Raw genomic sequence first — 26,436 nt, forward strand, 5'->3', positions numbered from 1 at the left:
AACCAAAAAACTTAACAAAAAAAAAACCTAAAACCAACGACAACCGCAAAAGAGGAAAAAAGATCTGTGAACAAGAAATTTGAAAGGTAACAAAAACTGAAATTAAAACAAAAAACTTGGAATCAGAAACACGAGCAACAGTATGTGTGTATGTTTGTTGTTTGCTGGCAACTCGTTTTCCAGTTTTCCATACATATTTCCATACTTCCACTTTTCCATTTGCAGCAGCTGCCCACAAATTGTGCGTGGAGTCAGGGGCTGGGGGGAATCTGCACGAGGAGGGGCAGCGGACCAAAAGGGGGGAGTTCAAATTATGAATAAATAAGAAGTTGCTCCCAGAGCAAACAGCTAAAAATCAAAATAAATACAAAACAAGCAATAAAAACAAATGAAAAGGGGAGGCAAAACTGTTTAAAGACGAAGTGAACTATACTCTTTTAGTTTGTTTTTTACTGATTATATTTTATTTATAATATCTTGAAATAAAGGGTCTATTTACTTAAAACTTTAAATAATAAAACTCAATACAATTATCTAATCAAAGTTCGAAAACTTTTGAATAGTCTTTGAAATGGAAAGGGTATTAAAAAGCAACAAAAACTGCATTTAAAATTCAAGCCAAAGTCACCGACGCGCCCACGGGCAGCAGCAGAGCTAGTGACAGGAGAAAAAAAAACGCAAAAGAAGAAGGAGAAGAAGTTGGAGCAGCGATTAAAGAGGGGACCCCAAAAGACAAAGCCAAAGAAGAAGAAAAAAGGAAGAAGAAATCGAAGCCGGTTTGCAGGAACCAGCCTAGGAGAAGGATAAGGAGAGAGACAAGGAGTGGGGCAGATCGGAAGAAAGAGGGGCGCAGCAGCAGCAGCAGCGCACACGCAAAAAAGGAAGGAAACAAACGTCAAGCCCCAAATGACAGAGGAAGCATCAGCATCAGAAACCAAACGTAAGAGCGAGATGGGCAGACAGCTATCGAATTAATAAAACAAAAAAAAAAAGAAAAAGAAGAACCAACAAACAAGATCCACTCGTCGCTGCCTTATATTCCCATTCCCATATTCCCCCCATTCATCAACTGCATTTCAAAGCCGCCACAGTTTTTATTTCCACTTTTTTGTTGTTGTTGTAGTTTCATAGCTGCTTTGCTTTTTTCAGAACCAGCTAGTAATTTTGTTATTGTTGTTGTTGTTGCCTGGCCGAGTATGAATGAAAACGAACGTGTTTCTTTGGGAGAGAGCCCCAAGAGAGCCACAGAGCGAGACAGAGAGGCAGCATTGGGGAGCAGAGACGTCGACTTCGACGTCGACTGAGCGAGGATGAATGAAATGAGCGCCAAAATGAATGAAAGTTGTGGGGCTCACGACGCTGACGTTGCTGCTGACGTTAACGCCGACGCCCCACTCTCTCAGGAGCTCTCTACCGCTCTCTGTCTCTCTCTCTCTATCTTATTTCTGGTGGAGCCCATTCTCTCTCTCACGGACAATTTATTAATATTTTTTGTACAAATCATAGCGCATATTAAATAAGCAAAAATTTAATTTGCTTTATTTATTATTTCGTTTCGCTTATTTCATTTTGATTCTTGTTATTTCCAAAGTTTATGATTAATGAGAGATGATTAAAGGCGTTGCGAGTGTGTGGGATACAGAAAGCATTCGAAAGAGTGAACAAATAACAGGAATATCGTTTGAATCGATAACAATTGCTTAGATATTTTTATTAGTCATATTATATATATAATAACTACAAATATTGATTGACCCTTTTATTATAGTCAACTGTTTCTTTTAGAATGAAATAAAAGAAATCATTACTAAAGAATATTCCAAATATATATATACATATATTTTTAATATTAATTAATATATGATATTTTTCCCTCTTCAGAGTGCTCACTGTACGAGGCATCTGTGTGCGCATATAATTAAAATAAGGGCAGCCTGCGTATATCTCGCTACATAATGTAAACTAAATTTACGTGTTGCCTTCCGATCTTGTTTTTTGCTGCCGAGATGGATGTTCCCCCTTTTTATTTATTTTGTTGTTGTTTTTTTAATATCCCCATTTTCCATTCAGCATCTGCGCAGTTGTCGCCGTTTTTGCATGTTTTCTCTGCTTTTTGTTTTTATTCTCGTGATTTTATTTTATTTTTCCCTTTTTCTTATACATATATTTGTTGCCATTTTTATGGCCGCGATCTTCTAGCGACGAGCGAAAAGTTCATGCTGCCAGGCGTTTTCAGTTTTGTCGTAAGGGTCCCCCATATGTATGTACGAATAAATGTACATATGTGTATGTACATGTGCCTTAATACATACCACCGTATGTAGAACTGTACATACCTCTATATAGGCTCAGTAGGGTGGACCTCTTGTAAACAAAGTGTTTGTAAGGATTAACAAGACTTAAAATCTTTAAAATTATAAAGCAATTAATTTAAGCACTTAAATTCAGCTTGTTTAGACAAAATTATTGCACTACACAAAAAAGAAATAATCAAATCACAAAAATTACAAATAAGCAAATGTGCAGGCAACACTGCGTATGAGTAATTATTATGAGTAATATTGTCACGCTATAATTTTTTATATAATTAAGATATTTTAATTAAAAACCATTTACGGGCTATGAGCTAATACCATAAACAAATAAGGAATAATAATGTATATCATACTTCATTCACATTCAGAAAAACAGGGACAACACTACGTATGAGTGATTATTTTAGGAAGCATCGTTAAGGCAAATTAAAATTGTACTTCTGTGTCTTTAAACGTTTACGTAAAATCTTCCAGGTCCACCCCAGTGTACACTAGCCATTTGTATATTTAGTTGGGCACTGACTTTAGTCTTGGGTTTGCGTTGACATTGAAATTGTTTGCGCTTTGTTGATCTCTACGCAGCGATAAGACATAAATACATAAATACTTTTTTACGTTTTTTTCGGGTTCCTTTTCATTCGGCTGCCTCGACGTTTTGGGACGCAGCACAAAAAACAAAACAAGAATGAAAGCTACTAAGGCATACCGAAGATGGTATACCGTTGCTAAAAATAATCGCATTCTTTTAATCATTATTTATGTAGATTTTTATATGACAATTTTTTTTGACAAATCAAAGTTTAAAAAAACTTCTAACTAAGCCAAGAAAGCATTTATTACGAGTCGGAATGCTCTCCTATGTTAGTTTTTGCAATATTAATAAATCTGCATACTCAATTTAAAATTGTAAAAAATTAAAATTTTGGTTAACTTGTTTTTTTTTATCAATTTTAACGATGTAACCCATTATTAAATTAAATTTAAATTTAAAAAAAAAATTCCCTTCCAAGATAGCTATATAAACTCGGCTGTTGATGCTGATCAAGATTATTATATATGATTTATGGGGTCGGAAATGCTTCCTTCTTACATTGTTACAAGCTTCTGACTAAAATTATAATACCCTTCAAGGGTATTAAAACTGAATCCCCAGCGAGATTTGTATTATTTGTTTTTATAAACATTAAACAGCTTTAAGATTGTTTCTCTGTCAGTGACTTGGACAGCTGGGGCAGTGCATTTGGGTACGATGTGTGGCACGGTTAAAGATACAAATGTAAAAGACAGATACAGATACAAAGATGCAAAGAAGATATTTATGTAAAGTCAGGACCAAATGATTTCCTATTTCTTTCTTGATAATAAGTTTAAGCTATATAAAATTATATACATTTTGTTGTATATACTTTGTAGAGTTTTAATCTTAATAACTTAAAAAAGCAAAACATATTTGTCATAAAATAATTCCTTTGTGATATCATATTATTGGTTTAATTTCGACATCAAGCCCCGTATTTACGATATCTGCATACCCAAATCCTAAATGCTATTCACACAAAAACAAACAACCAGAATTTCCCATTATTAACACATTTTTCCATACATTGTTCTCCGTTGGTGAACAACAGAGCAAAAGATGCATAACAAATTACCATAAAACGTTGTCCGATTCAAAAAAAAAAAAAAAACAAAAAACAAAAGTACAAATGAAGCCGTTTCAGAGTGTGCGTGTAAATAATAGCTAAAGTGTACTAGATATATGTATGTATGTTGGGGAAAAGGCAACAAAAACGGCAGCAATGTTTGTCACATTACGTATACGAACAGTTGACAGAGTGAGTGAGTGAGTGAGTGAATGACTGACGTATTGCCTGATTGACAGCAACAACAGTAGCAGCTGAAAGGGGGCGACATTTTAGGTAGCACTGCACATTTTCATATATTTATTTCGTGTATTTCCCATGCAAATGTATTCAGCAGCAAAGATCTCGTTCGTTTTTCTTTTCATTTCTCTTCTGTTCTCTTCTCTTTTTTTTTTGAGAAGAATCCAAAGAAGCCAATGAATGAATGAATGAATGAATGAGTGAGTGGCTGAGTGACTGAATGAATCTGTGTAAGTTCGCTTGGCACTTTGCCTACGCCGAGGAGGAGCCTAAAGGCTTGATGTCGAGGGGGCTGGGCCCACCGGAAGCAAACGACGTGACTTTTCCCTGAAATATGAACCCAACTATGCGAGGGAATTATGTATATTCCAATGACTATATTATAATAAATAAATGCACACGATATGCTGCTTTAACACACACACCCATTCTGTGCGGCAAAAATATCTTTCTTTGGCATTGTATCTTTTTTTGTGCTTTAGCTTTTTTTTCGTCGTGGGTTCTCTTTTTTAGCAACACGCTTTTTGTTGGCTTATCTTATCGCCAAATTATTTGGTTCGCTCCAGCCCCCTGCCTCTGACTATAGCTATTTTTTTGTTGCCTTTTTATCGCTCAGTTCAAAAGGCACAAAAAAACAATAATAAAGTCGCAAAAACAACTAGCAAAATTATGTTCGGTTGCGACGACAGGGATATGTCCTTCTGAATACATTTTACCAAAGTTCAGTAGATATACTTTTATATATTTACAAATATTTACAGAATTCTAGAAAGTATCTAAATGATAGATTTCTAAGAAACTGCTTACTCTAATAATTTAATTAAAACCAAGTAATACCTATAAATATAACCAAATACTAATCTACCCCAAAAGGGAATCACACCTCATTGGTGTACATATATAGATATAAACATATATAAACAAAAGTAATCTTTCCCAGTATTCTGGTTAGATATATAGCCACGTATATACATATGAGTCAAGATAGGGCCGCAAACTATATAATGGTTGGAACATTTTGCTCTTCAACAACATTTTGCTCTTCAATTATTTCCATTTCTTGGAAAATTGTTATCAAAAGCCTCGCCAGACCTCCAAATGCCATTTAACCAACAAAAATAAAGTGATGGGAGAAAAAAATCGTATAAAAGAATATGAAACCGATATAGCAAATGGGTTAGGCACTTGGCCAAAGTAAACAATCCGCACACAATGTTTTGTCATGATTATGATAAGTTTTTTATTGGTATACTCACCCAATGACGCCTCATGATCTGAAATATCCGATATACTGCAGATGGGTAAATCCTTGCAGCCACTTATTGGTTCATCCTTGATGAAGATGTTTTTGGACTGTAAGGGAATATAAGTTGTAATTGGAATTATTTATGGAGAAAATATTAAAAGATTTTATCTAAGTCTGTACCATGTTACTGATATTATTAATTTGCAATTACAATTGAAAAGTAAGAGTAAAAGGTATACTTAAAGATAAGACATCAAAAGCTGTAAGTTTTTTATATATAGTTCTTATTATATTTATTTTTTATTACTCATTCTTGATAATAAAATCAGATTAAATTCTTGTTTACAATTAAACTACGCTGGAATTTCTTTATTTATTGATTTAACCAATTGAATCATCAATAAATGTGTGACTTGAGTAAAGAAGTACCGATCTTTAGAAGACTAACTTATTTAAAATAGGTTTATTTACCAGAAAATCATTATTGATCTAATATAAAATTTATAATACATATTAGTATAAACATTAATTATATTTCACCTAGTGCTCCCCTTATAAATCTTATTGTTAATCCCCTCTTTCTGTTTGATTCTATTCCCCATCTTTACTATAATGATCGGCAGAGTCAACAAGGCATTTCATGATTGTATTGTACATATTTATAAACAAGCCACTTTTACCCAATTACAGAATACGATATATATATATATGTTCATATGTATGCATAACGTAAAACTGAGGCATAATCAGAGCCATAGCCGAGAGCAGAGAGTGAGTGTGACATAGATTGCCGGCAATTGTGACAGTGGACTGCCCCAATGCGATGTGATGGCGATGTGTCCCATCATCGTGCTGGAGACGATCTAATAAATTGAATTGTACGTTTGACTTGCAAACACAGAGCAGATCAGAGCAGAGGAGGCTGTCGCTTAATGATAATGGAGGTCACTGTAGTCAAACGAAATGCTCCGTAAATATCGTAATCAATTCGTAGAGCAAAGATTCGACTCGAATTTTGAACCCAATTTTGGGCACAACACACACACACATACACACACTCTCTTTCACTCCCAGCTTGAGCTTCAGTTACTTGACTGGAGTGGAAATTCTAGACCTGGCCAGACACTGACGATCGGATTACCTGGCTGCATTTTCCAAGCGACTGAGCATGCGCATGTCCTTTTTTGGGGATTGTGCAAGGAAGGGGGGGGGGGAAAGGATCAGCCTGTTGGCCGTTGGCCCCGAAGCAACCGGATGAAAGTGGTCAACGGCTTGGCGGGCCAGCGGATATGCTTACCGCAGGCGATGTGTCAAATGCCATCACTCGGGGACCGCTGACAGCCGATCTGGTCAAGTTCAGGTGGAACACACACAAAAAAAAATCCACAAAGAGAGAGTGAAGGAATTAAGGAAGAATTGATTTTAAAGACGAAAAATGAATACTCTTTATCTGAGATTATATACATTTAAATAGTTCAAAAAATATTTACAAATAAAGCTAAAGATTTCTAAAATCATGGCCTGACCTAGTTAACTTTTGGACATAGAACTCTTTTTAATATAAAAAGATTTCTACTATAAAAGTATTTCCAAGTTAACAGGTAATTTTCTTTATCTATATTAAGGTCAAGAAAGTTTTCATTTTAAGGCTGTTACAAAAACATTAAATAGTATTTATACCCAAGAGAAAGGATATTAAATGAAAGAATGTAAAGAAAAGGCTAGAAAGGGAACTGGCTTGGATGAAGCCTTACGATCATTGGGTTCCTCCATTGTTGGGCAACCTGTCTTTTTTTTTGGATCTGTTACTGGTTACCCATTTCCCAAGATGTAACTATATATATATTCCAAATTTTGATCATGCCTTTTGTCTACTTAGCAGTGGATGTGTCATAAAGCCAAGTGGCACGCTTATGGCTTTTATAGCAAAATAAACAAAAGATTGTTTATACAATAGATTCTCAGGGAATGCAAACGAATGAGCTACACCCTCACTTTCAAAATCAATTCAAAGATTGCAAATGACAGCTCTATAAATATTTTTTATAAATTCAACCTATAAAGTGTGTTGAAAACGGCGAATAAGTATTATAGCCACAAAGCATAATACATAATAATTGCGTTTTGTTTCGTCTACCAAATTTAGAATTCGATTTACGTGCCCTGCATTCGCAAACCAAAAAATCAATCGGCCTGTCATTGAGGCACCAATAATCGAACTGCAGTGGCTGTCAAACTGGCATAGATACCAATGGACAGGCTATCGATCACTTGATCAGGCAAATTCACTTATTCGTATGTAGTTATATATAGAAATTATAGATTTATGCAGCCGTCGATCAAGAGACGTGCAGTCTTTGCTACCTAGTTTCGAAGTAGCTAAGAGGTTTTGTACGAACTTAAGATACTTTTTATAGGTGATTATTGAATATACTAAGTGTAGGAGATTACATTTAAGCTTAAGTGACCTGAGATCGTTTTTTAATTTCTTTAGATATCTTTATAGTTATAAAATCAAAAGAAATTTATAATATTTTCTTGAAGACTTCCAGAGTTTCATATAATGATTACCTTTTAAATTCGTAGTCTTATAGCTTGCTTCTTATCTTTTTATAATACTTATTCTTTATATTTTTATATGAATATAAATAATAACTTAAGCTCATCTTAATTAAAATTTGAAATCCTTTCAACTCACCTCAACTAGACTGGATAGAAATGTGACTTTCCGATTCTTTTTCATCCTCATGTTGCTAACTTGGCCCGCGTTGTTAACGCTATTACTATTGTTGTTATTACTATTGCTGTGATGATGGCTCAGGATCGATGAATTGCTGGCCAAATTGTGATGATGATGATGATGTAGATTATGATGACTGGGTGGTGATTTAAACAGATGCCCGTTAATGGCGTTGAGGAAGGAATCAAATTGGGCAACAGTCGAGGTATCCGCCGATGAGGTACCAATGGCGGCAGCAACAGGTAAAGCAGGAGGCAGCATAAATTTCGTAGAAGACAGATCCGTCTTACAAATCGCCAATTCCATATTGCGCAGTCATCTGGTCGGGGGGAAAGATAAAGAAATAATTAGCGTACTGTTCAATAAACAAATCAATGCAATTACAAGTGTGTGTTTTAATTATCGCTCAATTATTGGCTTGTTACCTCCGGGCCAGGTATATTGGACCTCGTTGGCACCTCCCCCACTCCATTAGCGGGCACACATTTCGCACCTCTTTCTTGGCCCAATCCAGCTCTGTTGACTCTGGGAATTATGACACTTTTCCCCATCAGTGCAACATCAAACGTGTCCCCGCCACCACCTTTAAGGCAGCCACAACAAAAGGAGCCGACAAGGCGGTTTGCATACACGAGCACGCTTTTATTTTGTTTACTCAGCATCCATTCCATCATATGTGGAGGATCGAGTCGAGTCAAAGGGTTTCAATTTTCTAAAAATATATGTATGTACATATATATTTCTAATGGGTTTCGTTCTTTTTCAAGCTCTCAAATATTTGCCCTGGCCAAGCAGCGATGGTTTATGCGATGCCTCCAAAAAGGAAACATGAAAAGTTACTTTGAAGTGTCGCCACAAAGAGATCGGATGTGAAGATCACACGGATTTTGTAAGGTTGCCTCCCCCAGATTGCCCAAATAGGGGATATGTTTGGGAGGAAATGTATCTTTCGAACTATCCAATAAACATATTATTATGTCTTTTGAAAACTAGAGTATTTGTAGAGCAACAAGTTACAATTAAACGTAAAGCTTAAAAGAAACTTAAGCAAGTTCATGTAGGATTCTTCATATCACAACCCTTTTCAGTTAAAGTTGGTATCTTAAAGATACATTTTCCCAGTACACTTGCACTCGATTTGGCATACAATTAAATTCCAATTTATTCAAAGCTCTTAAATGCTATCAACCTCAAATCCATAACAATTACAACAATAGGTCTTTGGATATTTTATCAACGGAAGTGGCCAAGATAAGGCTTTCCAGAGAACTAAAAAGAGAGGAATAAAAAGAGCAGCTTAAGAAATCCTAAAGACCTACACATGAGGGTTCAAGAAGCGGTTACTGAAGCTGCCCCGATGCCACTATAAATACACACAACCCCGAGATAAAGTTCAGAAATTACGCATTTAATATTATATTTACTTAAAATTCAGTGTAAGCGATAAAAAAAAGCAGTCTGATAAATAAAAGTGGAACACTAAGAAATAGTCTGAGACTTAGAGTTTGAGGTTATTAAAAAAAATTCTTTGAATTTGTATAGTTAATTTAACTTATTTGGGTGTTAGATTGTCTTTAATTTAGATTTTACATTATATTGTTAAGCAATAAATTTCCATTTAATATTGAAAACCACCAGTTTACTTTTATGATTCATTATTTCTACCTGCCTTATCATTCGACAAGGTTAAAACTCAAATATATTATTGGCAATTCTCGACTTAAGTCGTGGGTTATCATCAATATACATATATTCCTTGCGGTAAACGCCCCCGCATCTCGACCTTTATCTTATATATATGTATCTGAAAGAAATCTGAGGAGTATCTTTAAGCACTGGCCGCCTAATTAGATACGTTATGCAAATGTGTGGATACTGTCGTCGCATCGGTGACGATTCTGCTCGATTCCTATCTCATTCTCTCTTTGTTTTGCTCTCTCTCTCTCTCTCTCTCTCTCTCTCTCTCTGGCACATGGCGAGTGTGTGGCCAACAGCTATCTAGCCGCCTTATCAGTCTTGTACAGACACATATGTAAATCCACCCTATATATATATATGTATTAGAAAGAGTATGGGTTGAAGAAATTCCGCCTTATTCCCGCTGATCTAACTGAATCAAAATAAACTAAAAAATAGAGAAAAGAAAGAAGGAACAACGAAGATTTGAATACTCTTTTAATATTGTTTTACTTTCTAAAATAAATTCTGTACTTCAGAGAATCTTTGATTACTTTTCTTTAATTAGTTAGTTTAAGATACTAAAACTAGTTGGAAAAACTAGTTAAAAATCATTCTTAATATTCCATTAAATTCTTCTGAATGAACACCTAAGCTTGTGATCGAAAGAGAAATACCCTGTAAGTGAGGGTATCAGAGCAATGAAAAAGCGTTGCATAAATTTCAGCTTTTGCTCTTGCGAAATCAATTTCGATTTGATTTGCTGATTTTTGTTCATTGAAACGCCCCAGGCAACCAGAACAGTTATGTATTCACACTCACTAACCAATATACATTCATATACATACAAAAATGGTGTGTGCGGATCAAGTGAGTGCACTAAAAACGAATTTAAGTTAATCAACATTTAAATGGATAATAAAATCAACAACTGCAGCCGCCAAAATGCTCCACAAACAAATTCCACAAAAAAGTTGATTTATTTCGTTACTCTTAGTTTTCCCGGCCACCGTACGCCCCAAGTCCCCAGTGCAATCAATTCAATGTAGAACAGCAATAACAGCAAAGAAAAATAAACATTACTAAATCTGCACAAAATATATATGTAGATACATATATTTATATGTAGTTTTGGTGACGGTTATATATAGATTGCAAGACTGCATATGATTTTGAATATGGCAAAAAATACTAAATGCACTTTTCACACGAAAATAATTTATTGACGCATAAAAGTGGCCAAGCTAATTGGCAACTTTTTGGCAAGTCTAATTGATTTCTTAGGTGGCTGAGGGAAGCCAAACTGTGGCATATTCATAATTTGTCTTTGAAATGTTATTGCACCTACGAACAGAAACTTATAGGAAAGTTGGAAATAGGAAGGAAAATGGCATACAGGCAGATTCATTCATTCATTTTTAAATAATAGAAACTATTTTATAATATACAGAAAAGCATCTAAATTTAGTAGTAGTAGTAGTAGTAGTAGTAAAATTTTAAAACATTAAAATGTTTCTCCATTTTTTTGACAATTTTAAAGATGCAACCGCTTATAGAATTTAAAAAAATATTTAAACATTTATTTTTTCTTTCTGAGATAGCTAGATCAACGCGGCTGTTGATGCTGATCAAGAATATATATGATTTAAATGGTCGGAAATGATTCCTTCAAATCGTTACAATCTTTTGACTGAACTTATAATACCCTGCAAGGGTATAAAAATATATTCTTAATATCAACACTCTAAGAATGAATTGGAACCAGGGGTATTACCTTTATGCCACTATATACAACGATTAAGTGTTCCTTTATTTACTTTTTAAATCAATATATACATACTCAACAATGGTTCTTATCGGTATAAGGCGAATTCCACGATTTATTGTGAATTTTTCAACAAACCATTGTTATCGTTAAGCGAATTCCCTATTGACCGATCGATAGAGAAGAAAGTTCAGTTGAAAATCATTTAAAAATGGAACCAGAAGAAAGTTATTATTGAGATCAAATGTGATTTAAAAAGCACTTTTCCATCGAATTGCGACTTTTGTAGAGCTGGCAGAGAACCAAAAACCATTCGGTTGTTAGCCAAAAAAAAAAAGTCGCAATCGCCAAACTATTGGAACGAACCTCCTTATCGCCCAGACACATGTAGATAACCAAAAACGAAAAAAAAAAAAAAAAACAAAAAGAATACAGGCGACAACAAAAAACCACACGAATCGAAAAGCGAAGCATATGTTTTCCCTGGAAAAAAGAGCAATTTTTTGGGAGGGCGGAGTAACTAAGTGGACCAAGCGCACCTCCGTGAGGGTCTTAGTCGGGAGTCTGGGCACAGCAGATGCTCGAGGAACAGATTGTAAACGAATATGATCATCTTTCGATATGGTGCACACTCCTCTCTTGGCCAGACCAGACCAGACAGCAAAACCGTGTATAGGGGTGCAATTTTTCGGTGTGTACGTAACGGTAGAATACACACATTTAGTAGAGTCGCCCTTTTTCTTGGCGAGAAGAGCAGAGAAGTCGAAGAAAGGGACCTGGGACCTTCTTCTCTGATCCTCTCGGCCTGCCTGCGCACATGTGTTCTGCTCTATCTGCATCTGTGTGTGTCTGTGAGTGCCCCTTGTGCATCTGTATCTGTCTTGTCATGGGATCGATCTTGATCTCGATCTCAGCCTGTCTGCAGCAGGTTGATACTTTTAGCATCGGGGATGCGGCGGCGTCGCAGAATCCGAGTTTAACGTCGTGGCATGGGGCAACGAACCAGCCCAAAGATATTCACTGTACTGTAATTGTCTGTGGGTATTTATGGAAAAGGATCTTGAACTGGTCTTTGCTTTCAGGGGAGGCAGAGAAAGATACAGAGAGAAGGGACAGAGGGAGGCTGTATGCGGCTCAATTATGATCCAACGATCGTCGCAGATCAAATTATCGATTATGGCAATAATTTCTTATCATTCCCTTGTGTATCTTTTGTGGCTTGAAATTGATTGTTGTGGACATAAGGATTTTAAACGTCTTTGGCGAGGCAAGAAAAACCAGTAAGTCCTGAGTTTAATCGTAATTCAGTGATCGTTACACAGCAAATTATCGATTTAGACAAATTATGGGGGCAATCTTTGTTCAGAAATGATCTAAGCTAACTATTGAATTAATAACAAAGCTGGGAACATGTAATTTATATAATTAAACATTATTATAGAGAAAGAGAAAAGTTTTAGATATTGATCTTGCAACCAAAAGTGATTAGAAAATTTACAATAACTTGGAAGAATGTCAATTATTACTATAGAGTGAAATTTAGAACCTTAACTTAGATGACCAAATCTTACTTCATTTTCCCAAAAACTATTGAACTTTTGAACCTCCAACTTGCTTATAAAAGGTTCTTAAAGTTTCAAAATTATGAATATCGTACAAAAGATTATTTAATATACCCATTAAGACTCGCATTTAATTTGATATTCAGTTGATCCTTTAATACCATGTCAGGTAACCTAAGATTTAGGCAGGAAAACCCCAATTATGTGGTTTTGATCTCTCCTATTGATCCCCTACGATTTTCCATGCTCGAAACACGAAAAAGAGTGGCAGTTTCGTATCATTTTTATTGATACTTAATTATCTAATGCGTTCGTTGGTCCACATTATATTCTATTTGAACCCAAAGGTCGGTGTTCACACATTCTCGATTACAAAATTGGTAAGAGAATCAACAAATTCTCCCATCGGATCCCGATCAAAGGCCATTCAAGCTCATTTGTGGCGGCAGCACCGGAAGCTGTAAAAGGAACAGTAGTAATTTCCAATGCGTTCCCACAAGGGTTGTGGAAGTCCACACACACAGAAAGCTAGTTAACTTGGCTAAGCAAAGAGGTAGAAAACCAATTCAAATTCTGTGTTGGCCAACAACGAGTTTATAGAGTCAGCACAATCCTGAATCGAGGCAAGATCGCCGGATCGCTGGATCGCTCGATAGCCAAACCAGTTTTTTTTTTCCTAGATTCATTCAAGAAAACAGGCAACACACACACACACACACACTTGCGCGAGAAAAGGGTTTACATGGGGGAAAATAACAACAACAACAAAAAAAAAGATACTTGAACTACTGTTTTCAACACTTCAACTCAGTTTTACTCACCGGTGCGCGGGGCAATAAAGTAGCGCCCCTCCAAAGAAACAGAAGGTGCGGGGGATTCTTAAGGTTTCTTAGTCTTGATCTTTTTCGGGTTCTCTGTTGCTTGGTTTTTTTTTTTTATTAGGGTATCCAAATTAATTACAGCTTCAAATTAGGCGCACAATCTCGATCGAGCCAGGAGTCCAACGCGATGGCTATCTCCCTCGCACTCTCTCCTCTGCGTGTGCGCTTTAACCCTCCGGTGGGATCAGCAGGTTGATTAGGGCAAGAGAGGAAGAGATTACGTGCCGGAGACAAAGACGAGAGCAGCAAACGAAAGGAGCAACTCCCGCCGACAGAACGGGACGGGGATGTCGGTTTAGCCGCTCGGCTTATAAGACGCGAAACGAAAGAGACCGAAAAAAAGGCGGCCGGATCACATGCACACACTAACACACGCACAGAAAACGAACACCGCACCGACACACGCGATGTTTTGAGGAGATTTTTGTGGTTTTATGATGGATTTTGGATATAGATTTCAAGGGTTTGGGTTTATAGGCATTTCCACGATGATTTCTGGACAAGTATCTCTCCGTTTTTGGGCGGTTTTCAACCGTATTCAATGATACTTTTGCACAAGCAATTTGGTTTCCTTTCCGTTTTGCAATGAAATTCTCACAACGCGATCTATTGCATTCACAAATACACAGAGGCACTGAACGAACACTGGCACAATTATTGCAAATAGGTTTTTATATTTTTTGTTTTGCTAGCCAGTATTTAGTATTTGTTATTTATTTATTCATTATTTCATTCAACATTAAAACTAACACTGGCCGTTATGTCTGCACGCTGCGGAAGAGAGTTGACGAACGAATGCCGAAAACAGAAGCGGCAACAGGCGGCGGCAGCGACGCCGACGCAACGCCAACGACGACGTCAGTGCTGTCAGTGATGTTGATTTCAGGCTATATCTAGAATTATGCCAATAGCATATAAACCTTAAACGTAGGTAATGTAATTATAAGGCATTGTGAATATAAGGCAACAACTTCAACAAACCCTATTGTTTTTTCTTTTATATAAATATAATTGTTAAACCCCTGCAGGTTGTTATAATTTAAGTCAGAAGTTTGCCATGCAGCGAAGGAGTCATATCCAATTTTATAAATGCTATATAAATATAAATATATATATTATATTATATTCTGGATCAGCATCGATTAAATGTATATAGCTGCCATAGGAATGATCGGAAAATGTATACATATAACTTTTTCAGTTTTCAACATATTTTCATTAATTTTTATATACGGTCATTTTGTATTATTTCTGAATTCATTTTTATGAATAGCAGGGTACTATATTATATAGATGCCATAGGAACGATCGATAAATTAATAATTGATATATCATATAGCTGATAATGGAATGATCGGAAAGTTCTTAGAAAAAAAATATAACATTTTTAGTCACATTTTCTTATTTTAGAATTTCGGTTTTAATATTATGAATACCGGAAACTAAGTATAGATGACTGTAATAGGAGGACTTACTTTGTTGATTTTTAACACAAATATTTATAATTTATATAATATTAATTATTATTTATTTAATTGCAATGTAAAAAGTATACAAACATCCATTGTTGATTTATATGTAATTTGCCAGAAATGAAGACATATTACGAAATCGATGAATTGATAAAATATTTATTTTATTAAAAACCTAAAGAAGAAAATAATGTATGTCTTTCTCTACTTGGTTATAACTTGTTTTTAGTGTAATTTTATGATATTTTCTATCTAACTTAAGTTTTATGTTGTTTAGAATCTAGCTATTATGGGCGATCATCACTGGCAGCACCGACCGACGCAAAGTCGCCAGTGAGCGGCACAGAGAGCGCGAGAGAGCGAAGAACACCGCAAAGAGAAAAGAGTGCCTGGAAGAAGAAGCAGCGGCAGAGAATTCAACTGATAACAAATACAAAATATCGCAAATAATTAAAATCGAGAGTTTTTTTGCGCTATATAATTATTATGTATATTTTATTTTGTCACTGACGATCCACTTGAGAGAGCAGCAAGCGTGGGTGCCGATTTTCCACTCAACTCCCCACATCAAACACACACACACCCACAAGAGCGTGCATCATGAGCAAAAAATAAACAGATAAAAAAGAAAAGAAAATCAGAATTACATATTTTGAGCAGCAAAAACAAAGTGTTGTCTGCGACAAAAAAATAGCAACAAATTAAAAAAAAATTTGCTTGCTCAGAACAGTGTGTAGCAGTGCGATAGTGTGCGTGCATGAGCTGTTGTGTGGGTGTGAGTGCGGGCGATCGGTTTTAGCAAGCATTCGCACAGTGTCGAAAAACGACAAAATGTGGTGGTAATAAATAAACGAAATTTTTTAAATATATATTACAATTAAAATCATAGCAAAACTCTGTATTTTTATCATGACATTCTAGTTGACAAATAAAGTAATATTGAAACGTACTTATTGTTACAAAAAAGTGGGATGCCGCGTAGACCCTTTTGTATCTTTCCCCTTTAAAAGCTGACATTATTTACCATTCTCCAATTTTTTAATTTGATGCAAAATTGGCTCTTTTCCCATGGTAACTATGACAACCACTGTGCATTCGAAAGACTCTCCTTGCTGCAAACCAAAAACAAAAACAGGTTTATGTGTGCCGAGCGAGAAAAAGAGAGAGAGGAGAGAGTGATGGTGTTTTTATATTCTGGCAACGCATTTCGCATAAATTACACACAGGCATAACATAAGCATAAGTGCATGTGCATATGGATGCCTATGCAGGGGCGGCAGCAACAACCAGCTGCACCCAGAAATAAATAAAAAAAATAACAGAAAAGGGGCAATAAGATTCGGGATACCACCGCGATTCCCGATTTTCCTGGCCAGAGGCAGCCTTGCATAACGAAACACAGAGATACACGTGCAACAAATATGGCCGCTGATTGTCAATTTAATTGCTGCCACAAAGGTAGAATAAAAGGAGGGGGGCGACAAGTGCTTAGAGAGCGAAGTGGAAGTCAGTTCGAAAAGAGCGCATGCGCGCAGCTCCATTGATTATTCCACTGCATTTTTACAACTCGTGTAGGTGAGCCGGATTTTTATGAATGAATGAGCTTGTGTGCGAACGAGCAAAAGAGAGAGAGAGAGAGAGAGAGAGAGAGAGAGGGAGAAGTGGTGGAAAATGAGCATTTCAGAAGTTGGAAAAGCGCAGAGCAGCACACACATGTTCCACAGGCAAAACTCAGCTCAAGTGGTCAAGCCACATGTGGAATACTGGGTAGTCCCTGATCGAACCACTTTATCCTATATCTGTCATTAAAAAAATTGATGCAAATATCAGAAGATATTGTATGTACATACATATTTATATAGTTTCATTTTGTTTCAACAGATTTTGTATTCTTTTAATTTGTTATAAAAATCGGATTACTATAAAAATATTGAGACGGGAAACTAAGATTTCCTATGTTAGTTTTTAATAGATGGTTAAAAGATCTGTATACTACACTTAAAATTAAAAAATATATATGTATATTATTTATAGGGTAGGAAATTACTCTTTCACAACGTTTAAAGCTTCAGACAGAAATTATATAGACAGGGTCATTACACAAACAAATACAATAATAAATTGACCAACATAAAAAAAAATGTAAAAAAAAATAAATAAGAAAGAAAAAACAAAACCTGCACGGGTACACCAAAATAATAAGCTTAATATTATTCTTAAAGAGATAGGAAGGTAACCTCTGAAATAATAACATTGAAGTTTGCATCGGTATCTCAGAATAAATGCAAAACACGAAGTTATTTTTTCCAATTAATATGTATTGGTAAATAATACAAAGAAAAAAAATGATTTTTAAATGTATAAAACCATAATTATAAACATTAGCACTCACGAAATATATATTTTTTATTTCTTTATTTTAACGTATATTCGTAATAATTATATTTTAAACATTGCAATGATATTATTTTCCTAGAAAAATCATTCAGGAATTATATATTTAAAATTGAAAAGTTTTTTCGTTGTCTCTTGCAAAAATCTCCACTATTATTCAATAGAAAATCAAAGGCAACTTGACCTCGAAACTGAAATAAAATTGCAAATTCGTATTAGTTATAGGTATCTGCTAACAAACACTTTATAATGATTATATATAACTGATTTATACACGTAAAGTGATTATATATATAATTAACAAAGGCATTTTGAATAAAATAACGAAAGAAAAATAATGCGCATATAATTTTATTTAGAAGCCCGCCACTTATCGATAACTTTCAGTGTTGCGCAGCTGCAAAATGCCTGTTTTTACCACAACGCGTTAGTGCGCTAGAATATCATTTGTACTTGTTGCATGTTTTCCGTCTGGTCACACTTGATTTTTGGCGGCAAATTGTTATTTACCATTATTTTTATTTATTTTCGCAAATCAGCAACGAAATGGCTGATTTCGGCAAAGCCAAAGTGCTTCAAAACTCAGGGAAATTCGTGAGCGAGAACAGAACTGAGGGGTAAGCTATCAGTTTACTAAAAATTCCAGCGTCATAGTACATTTCTCGGATCTTTTAGGGACGACTTCTTCAACGAGGCAGGCTACCGCCAATCTCGAGAAAATGATAAAATCGACTCGAAATATGGCTTTGATCGGGTCAAGGATAGTCAGGAGCGGACAGGATACCTCATTAACATGCATTCGGTGAGTCGAATTGTCATTTAAATCCAACGAAGCCCCGCTTAATCAACGGATTCCCTCTGTAGAATGAGGTGCTCGATGAGGACAGGCGACTCATCGCAGCCCTAGATCTGTTCTTTATCCAAATGGATGGTTCGCGATTCAAATGCACAGTGGCGTATCAGCCGTACCTGCTGGTCCGTCCGGAGGACAACATGCACCTGGAGGTGGCCCGTTTCCTGGGCCGCAAGTACTCTGGCCAGATCTCCAACCTGGAGCACATTAGCAAGGAAGATCTGGACTTGCCCAATCACCTGTCTGGCCTGCAGCAGCAGTACATCAAGCTGTCCTTTCTCAACCAGACCGCCATGACCAAGGTGCGCAGAGAACTGATGTCCGCTGTGCGCAGAAATCAGGAGCGCCAGAAGTCCAACACTTACTACATGCAGATGCTGGCCACCTCGCTGGCCCAGTCCTCGGCTGGCTCCGAGGATGCTGCGCTGGCCAAGCGGCAGCAAGACTACATGGACTGTATAGTGGACATCCGAGAGCACGATGTGCCCTACCACGTGCGCGTCTCCATCGATCTTCGCATCTTCTGTGGCCAGTGGTACAACATCCGCTGCAGGAGCGGTGTGGAGTTGCCTACAATTACCTGTCGGCCGGACATCCTGGACAGACCCGAGCCCGTGGTGCTGGCCTTTGATATTGAGACTACAAAGTTGCCATTGAAGTTCCCTGATGCCCAGACTGATCAGATTATGATGATTTCATACATGATCGATGGACAGGGTTACCTGATAACCAACAGGGAGATCATTTCCTCCAATGTGGATGACTTCGAGTACACCCCTAAGCCAGAGTTCGAGGGAAACTTTGTGGTCTTCAACGAGGAGAATGAGATGCAGCTGCTACAGCGCTTCTTTGACCACATTATGGAGGTGCGGCCGCACATTGTGGTCACCTACAACGGCGATTTCTTCGATTGGCCCTTTGTGGAGACGCGAGCCGCTGTCTACGACCTGGACATGAAGCAGGAGATTGGCTTCTCCAAGGTGAGGGATGGAAACTATCTAAGTCGCCCCTCCATCCACATGGACTGCCTCTGCTGGGTAAAGCGTGATTCCTATCTGCCTGTCGGATCTCAAGGCTTAAAGGCAGTGGCGAAGGCGAAGTTACGCTACGATCCTGTGGAGCTCGATCCAGAGGACATGTGCCGCATGGCTGTGGAGCAACCCCAAGTGCTGGCTAACTACTCAGTGTCAGATGCCGTGGCCACTTACTATCTGTACATGAAGTACGTGCATCCTTTTATCTTCGCCTTGAATACGATTATTCCCATGGAACCGGATGAGATCCTGCGAAAGGGTTCCGGCACTCTCTGCGAGACTCTGCTGATGGTGGAGGCCTATCACGCTCATATCGTGTATCCCAACAAGCACCAGAGTGAGCTGAATAAGCTTTCGAATGAGGGACACGTCCTGGACTCGGAGACATATGTCGGTGGTCATGTGGAGGCCTTGGAATCGGGAGTGTTTCGTGCTGATATACCCTGCCGATTCCGTTTGGATCCTGCAATGATTAAGAAACTTCAGGAGCAGGTAGATGCCGTCCTTCGACACGCCATTGAAGTAGAGGAGGGAATTCCCCTGGAGAAAGTCTTGAATCTGGATGAAGTGCGGCAGGAGATTGTGCAGGGACTGCAGGGCTTGCATGATATACCCAATCGGTTGGAGCAGCCTGTCATCTATCACTTGGATGTGGGTGCCATGTACCCCAATATCATCCTCACCAATCGCCTCCAGCCCTCGGCCATGGTCAGTGATTTGGATTGCGCCGCTTGTGATTTCAATAAGCCGGGAGTTCGCTGCAAGCGCTCCATGGATTGGCTGTGGCGTGGAGAGATGTTGCCCGCCTCGCGGAATGAGTTTCAGCGCATCCAGCAACAGCTGGAGACGGAGAAGTTTCCGCCACTTTTTCCGGGTGGACCGCAGCGTGCTTTCCACGAGCTCTCCAAGGAGGATCAGGCGGCTTATGAGAAGAAGCGTCTGTCGGATTACTGTCGCAAGGCGTACAAGAAAACCAAACTGACCAAACTGGAGACCCGCAACTCGACCATCTGCCAGAAGGAGAACAGTTTCTATGTGGACACCGTTCGAGCTTTTCGTGATCGTCGCTACGAGTACAAGGGACTGACCAAGGTGGCCAAGGCATCGGTGAATGCGGCTGTGGCATCCGGAGATGCGGCTGAGATCAAGGCAGCCAAAGGCAGGGAAGTGCTCTACGATTCTTTGCAGCTGGCCCACAAGTGTATCCTCAACTCCTTCTACGGCTATGTGATGCGAAGAGGTGCCCGCTGGCACTCTATGCCCATGGCGGGCATCGTGTGTCTCACTGGCTCGAATATCATCACCAAAGCAAGGGAAATCATCGAGCGAGTGGGTCGTCCTCTGGAGTTGGACACTGATGGTATATGGTGTATATTACCCGGCTCATTTCCCCAGGAGTTCACCATCCAGACCAGTCACGAGAAGAAGAAAAAGATCAATATATCCTATCCGAACGCCGTGCTGAATACAATGGTTAAGGATCATTTCACCAACGATCAGTACCATGAGTTGAGAAAGGACCCGGAGGATAATCAACCCAAGTATGATATACGCGAGGAGAACTCCATTTTCTTTGAGGTGGATGGGCCTTACCTGGCCATGGTCTTGCCAGCTGCCAAGGAGGAGGGTAAGAAGCTCAAGAAACGATATGCTGTCTTCAACTTTGATGGTTCCTTGGCTGAACTCAAGGGATTTGAGGTGAAGCGACGTGGCGAGCTGCAGTTGATCAAGAATTTCCAGAGTTCTGTGTTCGAGGCCTTCCTGGCTGGCAGCACCCTGGAAGAATGCTATGCATCCGTGGCCAAAGTGGCAGACTATTGGCTAGATGTCCTCTATAGCAGAGGATCCAATCTGCCCGACTCGGAGCTCTTTGAACTGATTGCCGAGAACAAGAGCATGTCCAAGAAGCTGGAGGAATATGGAGCACAGAAGAGCACATCTATATCCACGGCCAAGCGATTGGCCGAGTTTCTGGGCGAGCAGATGGTCAAGGATGCCGGTTTGGCCTGTAAATACATTATATCCAAGAAACCGGAAGGAGCACCTGTAACCGAAAGAGCCATTCCCTTGGCTATTTTCCAATCAGAGCCAAGTGTAAGGCGACATCACTTGCGCCGCTGGCTCAAGGACAACACCATGGGTGATGCGGATATACGGGATGTGCTGGATTGGAACTACTACATCGAGAGATTGGGTGGCACCATCCAAAAGATTATCACCATTCCGGCAGCGCTGCAGGGTCTGGCCAATCCGGTGCCCAGGGTTCAGCATCCAGATTGGTTGCACAAGAAGATGCTGGAGAAGAACGATGTGCTGAAACAACGCAGGATCAACGAGATGTTCACCAGTAGACCCAAGCCAAAGCCCCTGGTCACTGGAGAAGATAAACTGGCGGATATGGAGGATTTGGCTGGCAGAGATGGAGGTGAAGACGCTTCAGGCCGTCCCATTGTCACCAAGAGAAAGCGCGTTCAGCTGGAGGATGGAGAAGAGGAGCAACAAGAGCAACCGCAGCCTACGACTTGGCGACAAGCTTTAGGAGCACCGCCTCCAATCGGAGAAACGAGGAAAACCATTGTGGAATGGGTGCGCTTCCAAAAGAAAAAGTGGAAATGGCAATACGATCAGCGCCAGCGAAGTCGCCAGGTCAGCAAGAGATCTCGCAACGAGGATGCTCCCGTGGTGCGAGCCACGGGATCTACAGCTACTTTGGGGGGATTCCTGAGACGGGCCCAGCGCACGCTATTGGATCAACCCTGGCAGATCCTACAACTGGTGCCCATCGATGATCTTGGCCACTTTACCGTGTGGGCTTTGATAGGCGAAGAGCTGCACAGGATTAAGTTGACGGTGCCCAGGATCTTTTATGTGAATCAGCGGAGTGCAGCGCCCCCGGAGGAGGGTCAATTGTGGCGCAAAGTCAATAGGGTTCTACCCCGATCCCGACCTGTTTTCAATCTCTACCGGTATAGTGTTCCCGAGCAGCTCTTCCGGGACAACTCACTGGGAATGCTGGCTGATCTGGCTACGCCGGATATCGAAGGCATCTATGAGACACAGATGACGCTGGAGTTCCGGGCCCTCATGGACATGGGTTGCATTTGTGGCGTTCAACGCGAGGAGGCACGACGACTTGCCCAGCTGGCCACCAAGGATCTGGAAACCTTCAGTATCGAGCAGCTGGAGCAGCGTCCTCAGTCACAGGTCAAGTATCTGGCAAGTGCCAACCACAGGATGCGGAAGATCTATCTGTACCAACACAACACACCCACGGCCAAGAAGGAGATCTGGTCCCTGATCCTGATGCCTAGCAAGAAGGGTTACATCTTCGCCTTGGACACGGTGCGAGCCAATCAGATGCCCAACATGAAACAGATGTATACGGCGGAGCGTTTGGCCTTGCTCAAGAATCTGACAGCCACCGCTGAGCAGGAGAAGATTCCTGTGGAGGATTACACCTTTGAGGTGCTGATAGAAGTGGATGTGAAGCAGATTTACCGGCACATCCAGAGGGCTCTCACCACCTACAAACAGGAGCACCAGGGACCCACAATGCTGTGCCTGCAAACTGCACTGGAGGCCCGAAAGCTAAGCCTGGCCATGCCCATACTGCTGGAGTTCCCCCAGGCCCAGATTCACATCTCTGATGATGCCAGCTTGCTGTCCGGCCTGGATTGGCAGCGACAGGGTTCGAGAGCAGTGATCCGTCACTTCCTGAATCTAAATAATGTGTTGGATTTAATGCTGGATCAGTGTCGTTATTTCCACGTTCCAATTGGGAACATGCCGCCGGACACGGTGCTGTTTGGAGCGGATCTCTTCTTCGCCCGGTTGCTGCAGCGTCATAACTTTGTGCTCTGGTGGTCGGCGAGTACCAGGCCGGATCTGGGTGGCCGGGAGGCGGATGACAGTCGGTTGCTGGCGGAATTCGAAGAGAGCATCAGTGTAGTGCAGAACAAGGCAGGATTTTATCCGGATGTCTGCGTAGAGTTGGCCCTGGACAGTCTGGCTGTGAGTGCACTCCTCCAATCGAACAGGATCCAGGAGATGGAGGGCGCCTCCTCGGCAATAACCTTTGATGTGATGCCGCAGGTCTCGCTGGAGGAGATGATTGGCACAGTTCCGGCGGCCACACTTCCAAGCTACGATGAAACGGCCCTCTGCTCCGCCGCCTTTCGTGTGATGCGCTCCATGGTGAATGGTTGGCTGAGAGAGGTGTCCATCAATAGGAACATCTTCTCCGACTTCCAGATCGTACACTTCTACCGCTGGGTGCGCTCCAGCAACGCCCTGCTGTACGATCCGGCGCTGAGGAGATCCCTCAACAATCTGATGAGGAAAATGTTCCTGCGTATCATCGCGGAGTTCAAGAGATTGGGTGCCACCATTGTTTATGCGGACTTCAACAGGATCATCCTTAGTTCCGGCAAGAAGTCTGTGTCGGATGCCCTCGGCTATGTGGACTACATTGTACAGAGTCTGAGGAACAAGGAGATGTTCCACTCCATCCAGTTGAGCTTTGAGCAGTGCTGGAACTTTATGCTTTGGATGGATCAGGCCAATTTCTCGGGAATAAGAGGAAAGCTACCCAAAGGAATCGACGAGACAGTTTCCTCAATTGTTTCCAATACCATGCGACCAGAATCGGAAAGAAATGAATACGATGAGGATGAGGATGATGATGAAGATGTGGAAAATAGGGATCCCGTGGAGATAATCGAAACCGAGCAGGATCAGGAGGAGGAGCTCTCCTTGGAGCTCAACTGGACCATTGGCGAACATTTGCCCGATGAAAACGAGTGCCGAGAGAAGTTCGAGTCGCTCATAACACTCTTCATGCAATCTCTGGCTGAGAGAAAGACCACCGAGCAGTCCATCCGTGACCTATCCCACTGCGCCTTTGACTTCATCCTGAAGCTGCACAAAAACTACGGCAAGGGCAAACCCAGTCCTGGCCTGGAGCTCATTCGCACGCTGATTAAGGTGCTCAGTGTGGACAAGACCCTGGCGGAGCAGATTAACGAATTGCGCCGGAATATGCTGAGGCTGGTCGGTATTGGCGAATTTTCGGACATGGCCGAGTGGACAGATCCCTGCGACAGTCACATCATCAATGAAGTCATCTGCAAAGCCTGCAATCATTGCAGGGATCTAGATCTCTGCAAGGACAAACATCGAGCCATGAAAGATGGAGTGTGAGTAACAACTACATTGACTTTAGTTACTTTAAAGTAAATATTTATATTCCAAAACCTTAATTACAGACCCGTCTGGCTTTGTGCCCAGTGCTATGTGGCCTATGACAACGAGGAGATCGAGATGCGTATGCTGGATGCCCTGCAGCGCAAGATGATGTCCTATGTATTGCAGGATTTGCGCTGTGCCCGCTGCAGTGAGATTAAACGCGAAAATTTGGCTGAATTTTGCACCTGTGCTGGCAATTTTGTGCCACTCATCAGTGGCAAGGATATTCAGACCCTGCTAAGTACATTTAGCAAGGTGGCCACCAATCACAAGATGCAGTTGCTCCAGCAGACAGTTCAACAGGCACTAAACACGCCGCGGTAGAGCTTGTTAAATCCGTAGTTTGTAGGTTTTATCTAAATATATATGTTAAGCGTTAAAACATTCTTTTCGCGATGATTGGAGATGATTTGATAATGATTTCGCTGCGACACACACACACACTTTTGCTTGTTTCACAAACGTTTCGCTTGTTTTCCGATTTTATTAATTGGATTTTTGACGTGTTAATCCCGTGATTTTCGTGGGCGTTCGAAGAGGAAATTAGCAGCAGAACTTAAAGCAATTAAACTAAGTCATACGCAACATATTTAAGAGGCTGCCTGCGTGATGGGGTCAACCTTGACATCGGGGAACGAGAATTCGGGGAACTTGAGCATGTCGGTCTTGCCGTCGCTGCCGAACTGCTTGGCCACACGATCCAGCTCGTTCTTCATCTCGCGCTCGATCTCGGGATTGGAATCGACCAGCTTGCCACCGCTATAGAAGATGAGATACTGGTTAGTACTTGGAACCAATCATGGCTTGGAGGCGGCAACTCACGAGCTCTTCTGCTTGTATTCGCGCACTTTGTCCAGGAACAGCTGCTGGATGGGATCGGAGGCCTTGTTCATGGCGGGGGCCATCAGGGCAATGTTACGGCGGGCCTCGGTGCGCAGGACACGCATGCCATTCAGCAGGGATTGCGACAGCATCTGGAATTTAGAATAAAACAATAAGAATTGCGGATTTTGGGTTCCTTCATATGTAACCTTAAAAAGGTTATGTAATACGATTTGTTGTTGTCGTGTTTCCTGGAGTATCCCGAAGATGATATTAAAAGCAATCCATGCAGGACGTCAATTAACTCTCCAGGAAGTATTTTAAATCCATGATAAATCCTATTTTTACCTTAATTTCCTTGGCAAATGCAAACTTTCGTGCGGAAAAGTGTCAATTGTCAGTTCACAATGGCGGTTCAGTGTGACCAGGTGACGTGGAGGGATAAGCCCGCATCATAGTTGGAAAACCTAGCGGGCACACTTAACTCTTAGCGCGCCAAGTAAATGGCGTCTAATTGGAAAAAAATAACTGGAGTATATAAGCTTTAA

General features: G+C 40.2%; 3 protein-coding genes across 5 annotated transcripts in view; 1 reads left to right on the top strand and 2 right to left on the bottom strand.

The window, feature by feature from the left end:
• The window catches only part of pnt (ETS transcription factor pointed), a 70,058-nt gene extending 51,997 nt beyond the window's left edge, over positions 1–18,061 (bottom strand). For 2 of the 3 annotated variants that reach the window (XM_086837052.1, XM_086837054.1), the window contains exons 1-3: positions 14,010–14,889; positions 8,143–8,503; positions 5,455–5,551 (exon numbers count right to left, since the gene is read on the bottom strand). In XM_086837052.1, coding sequence (XP_086693178.1) covers positions 5,455–5,551; positions 8,143–8,490 — 445 coding nt within the window. In that variant the 5' untranslated portion in view covers positions 8,491–8,503; positions 14,010–14,889. Of the gene's footprint in view, positions 1–5,454; positions 5,552–8,142; positions 8,504–14,009; positions 14,890–17,933 lie in introns of those variants that run through there. The other variant, XM_086837053.1, reaches the window with a different exon arrangement.
• Positions 18,062–18,380: 319 nt separating this feature from the next.
• Positions 18,381–25,825, top strand: PolE1 (DNA polymerase epsilon catalytic subunit 1). Its single transcript, XM_020961536.2, has 4 exons — positions 18,381–18,552; positions 18,611–18,737; positions 18,800–25,017; positions 25,087–25,825. The coding sequence occupies exons 1-4, from the start codon at positions 18,482–18,484 to the stop codon at positions 25,388–25,390; spliced, it is 6,720 nt and encodes a 2,239-aa protein (XP_020817195.2). The 5' UTR covers positions 18,381–18,481; the 3' UTR covers positions 25,391–25,825.
• On the bottom strand, positions 25,511–26,296 carry ATPsynCF6 (ATP synthase, coupling factor 6). Its single transcript, XM_020961537.2, has 3 exons — positions 26,237–26,296; positions 25,889–26,040; positions 25,511–25,825 (listed from the first exon to the last, which is right to left on the bottom strand). Exons 2-3 carry the CDS (start codon positions 26,038–26,040, stop codon positions 25,657–25,659), a joined length of 321 nt encoding a protein of 106 aa, XP_020817196.1. The 5' UTR covers positions 26,237–26,296; the 3' UTR covers positions 25,511–25,656.
• Between the last annotated feature and the right edge of the window lie 140 nt (positions 26,297–26,436).

Source organism: Drosophila serrata, unplaced genomic scaffold (genome assembly GCF_035046125.1).
Source record: "Drosophila serrata isolate PLE 108 unplaced genomic scaffold, ASM3504612v1 contig_295, whole genome shotgun sequence".
Classification (NCBI taxonomy): Eukaryota; Metazoa; Arthropoda; class Insecta; order Diptera; family Drosophilidae; genus Drosophila; species Drosophila serrata.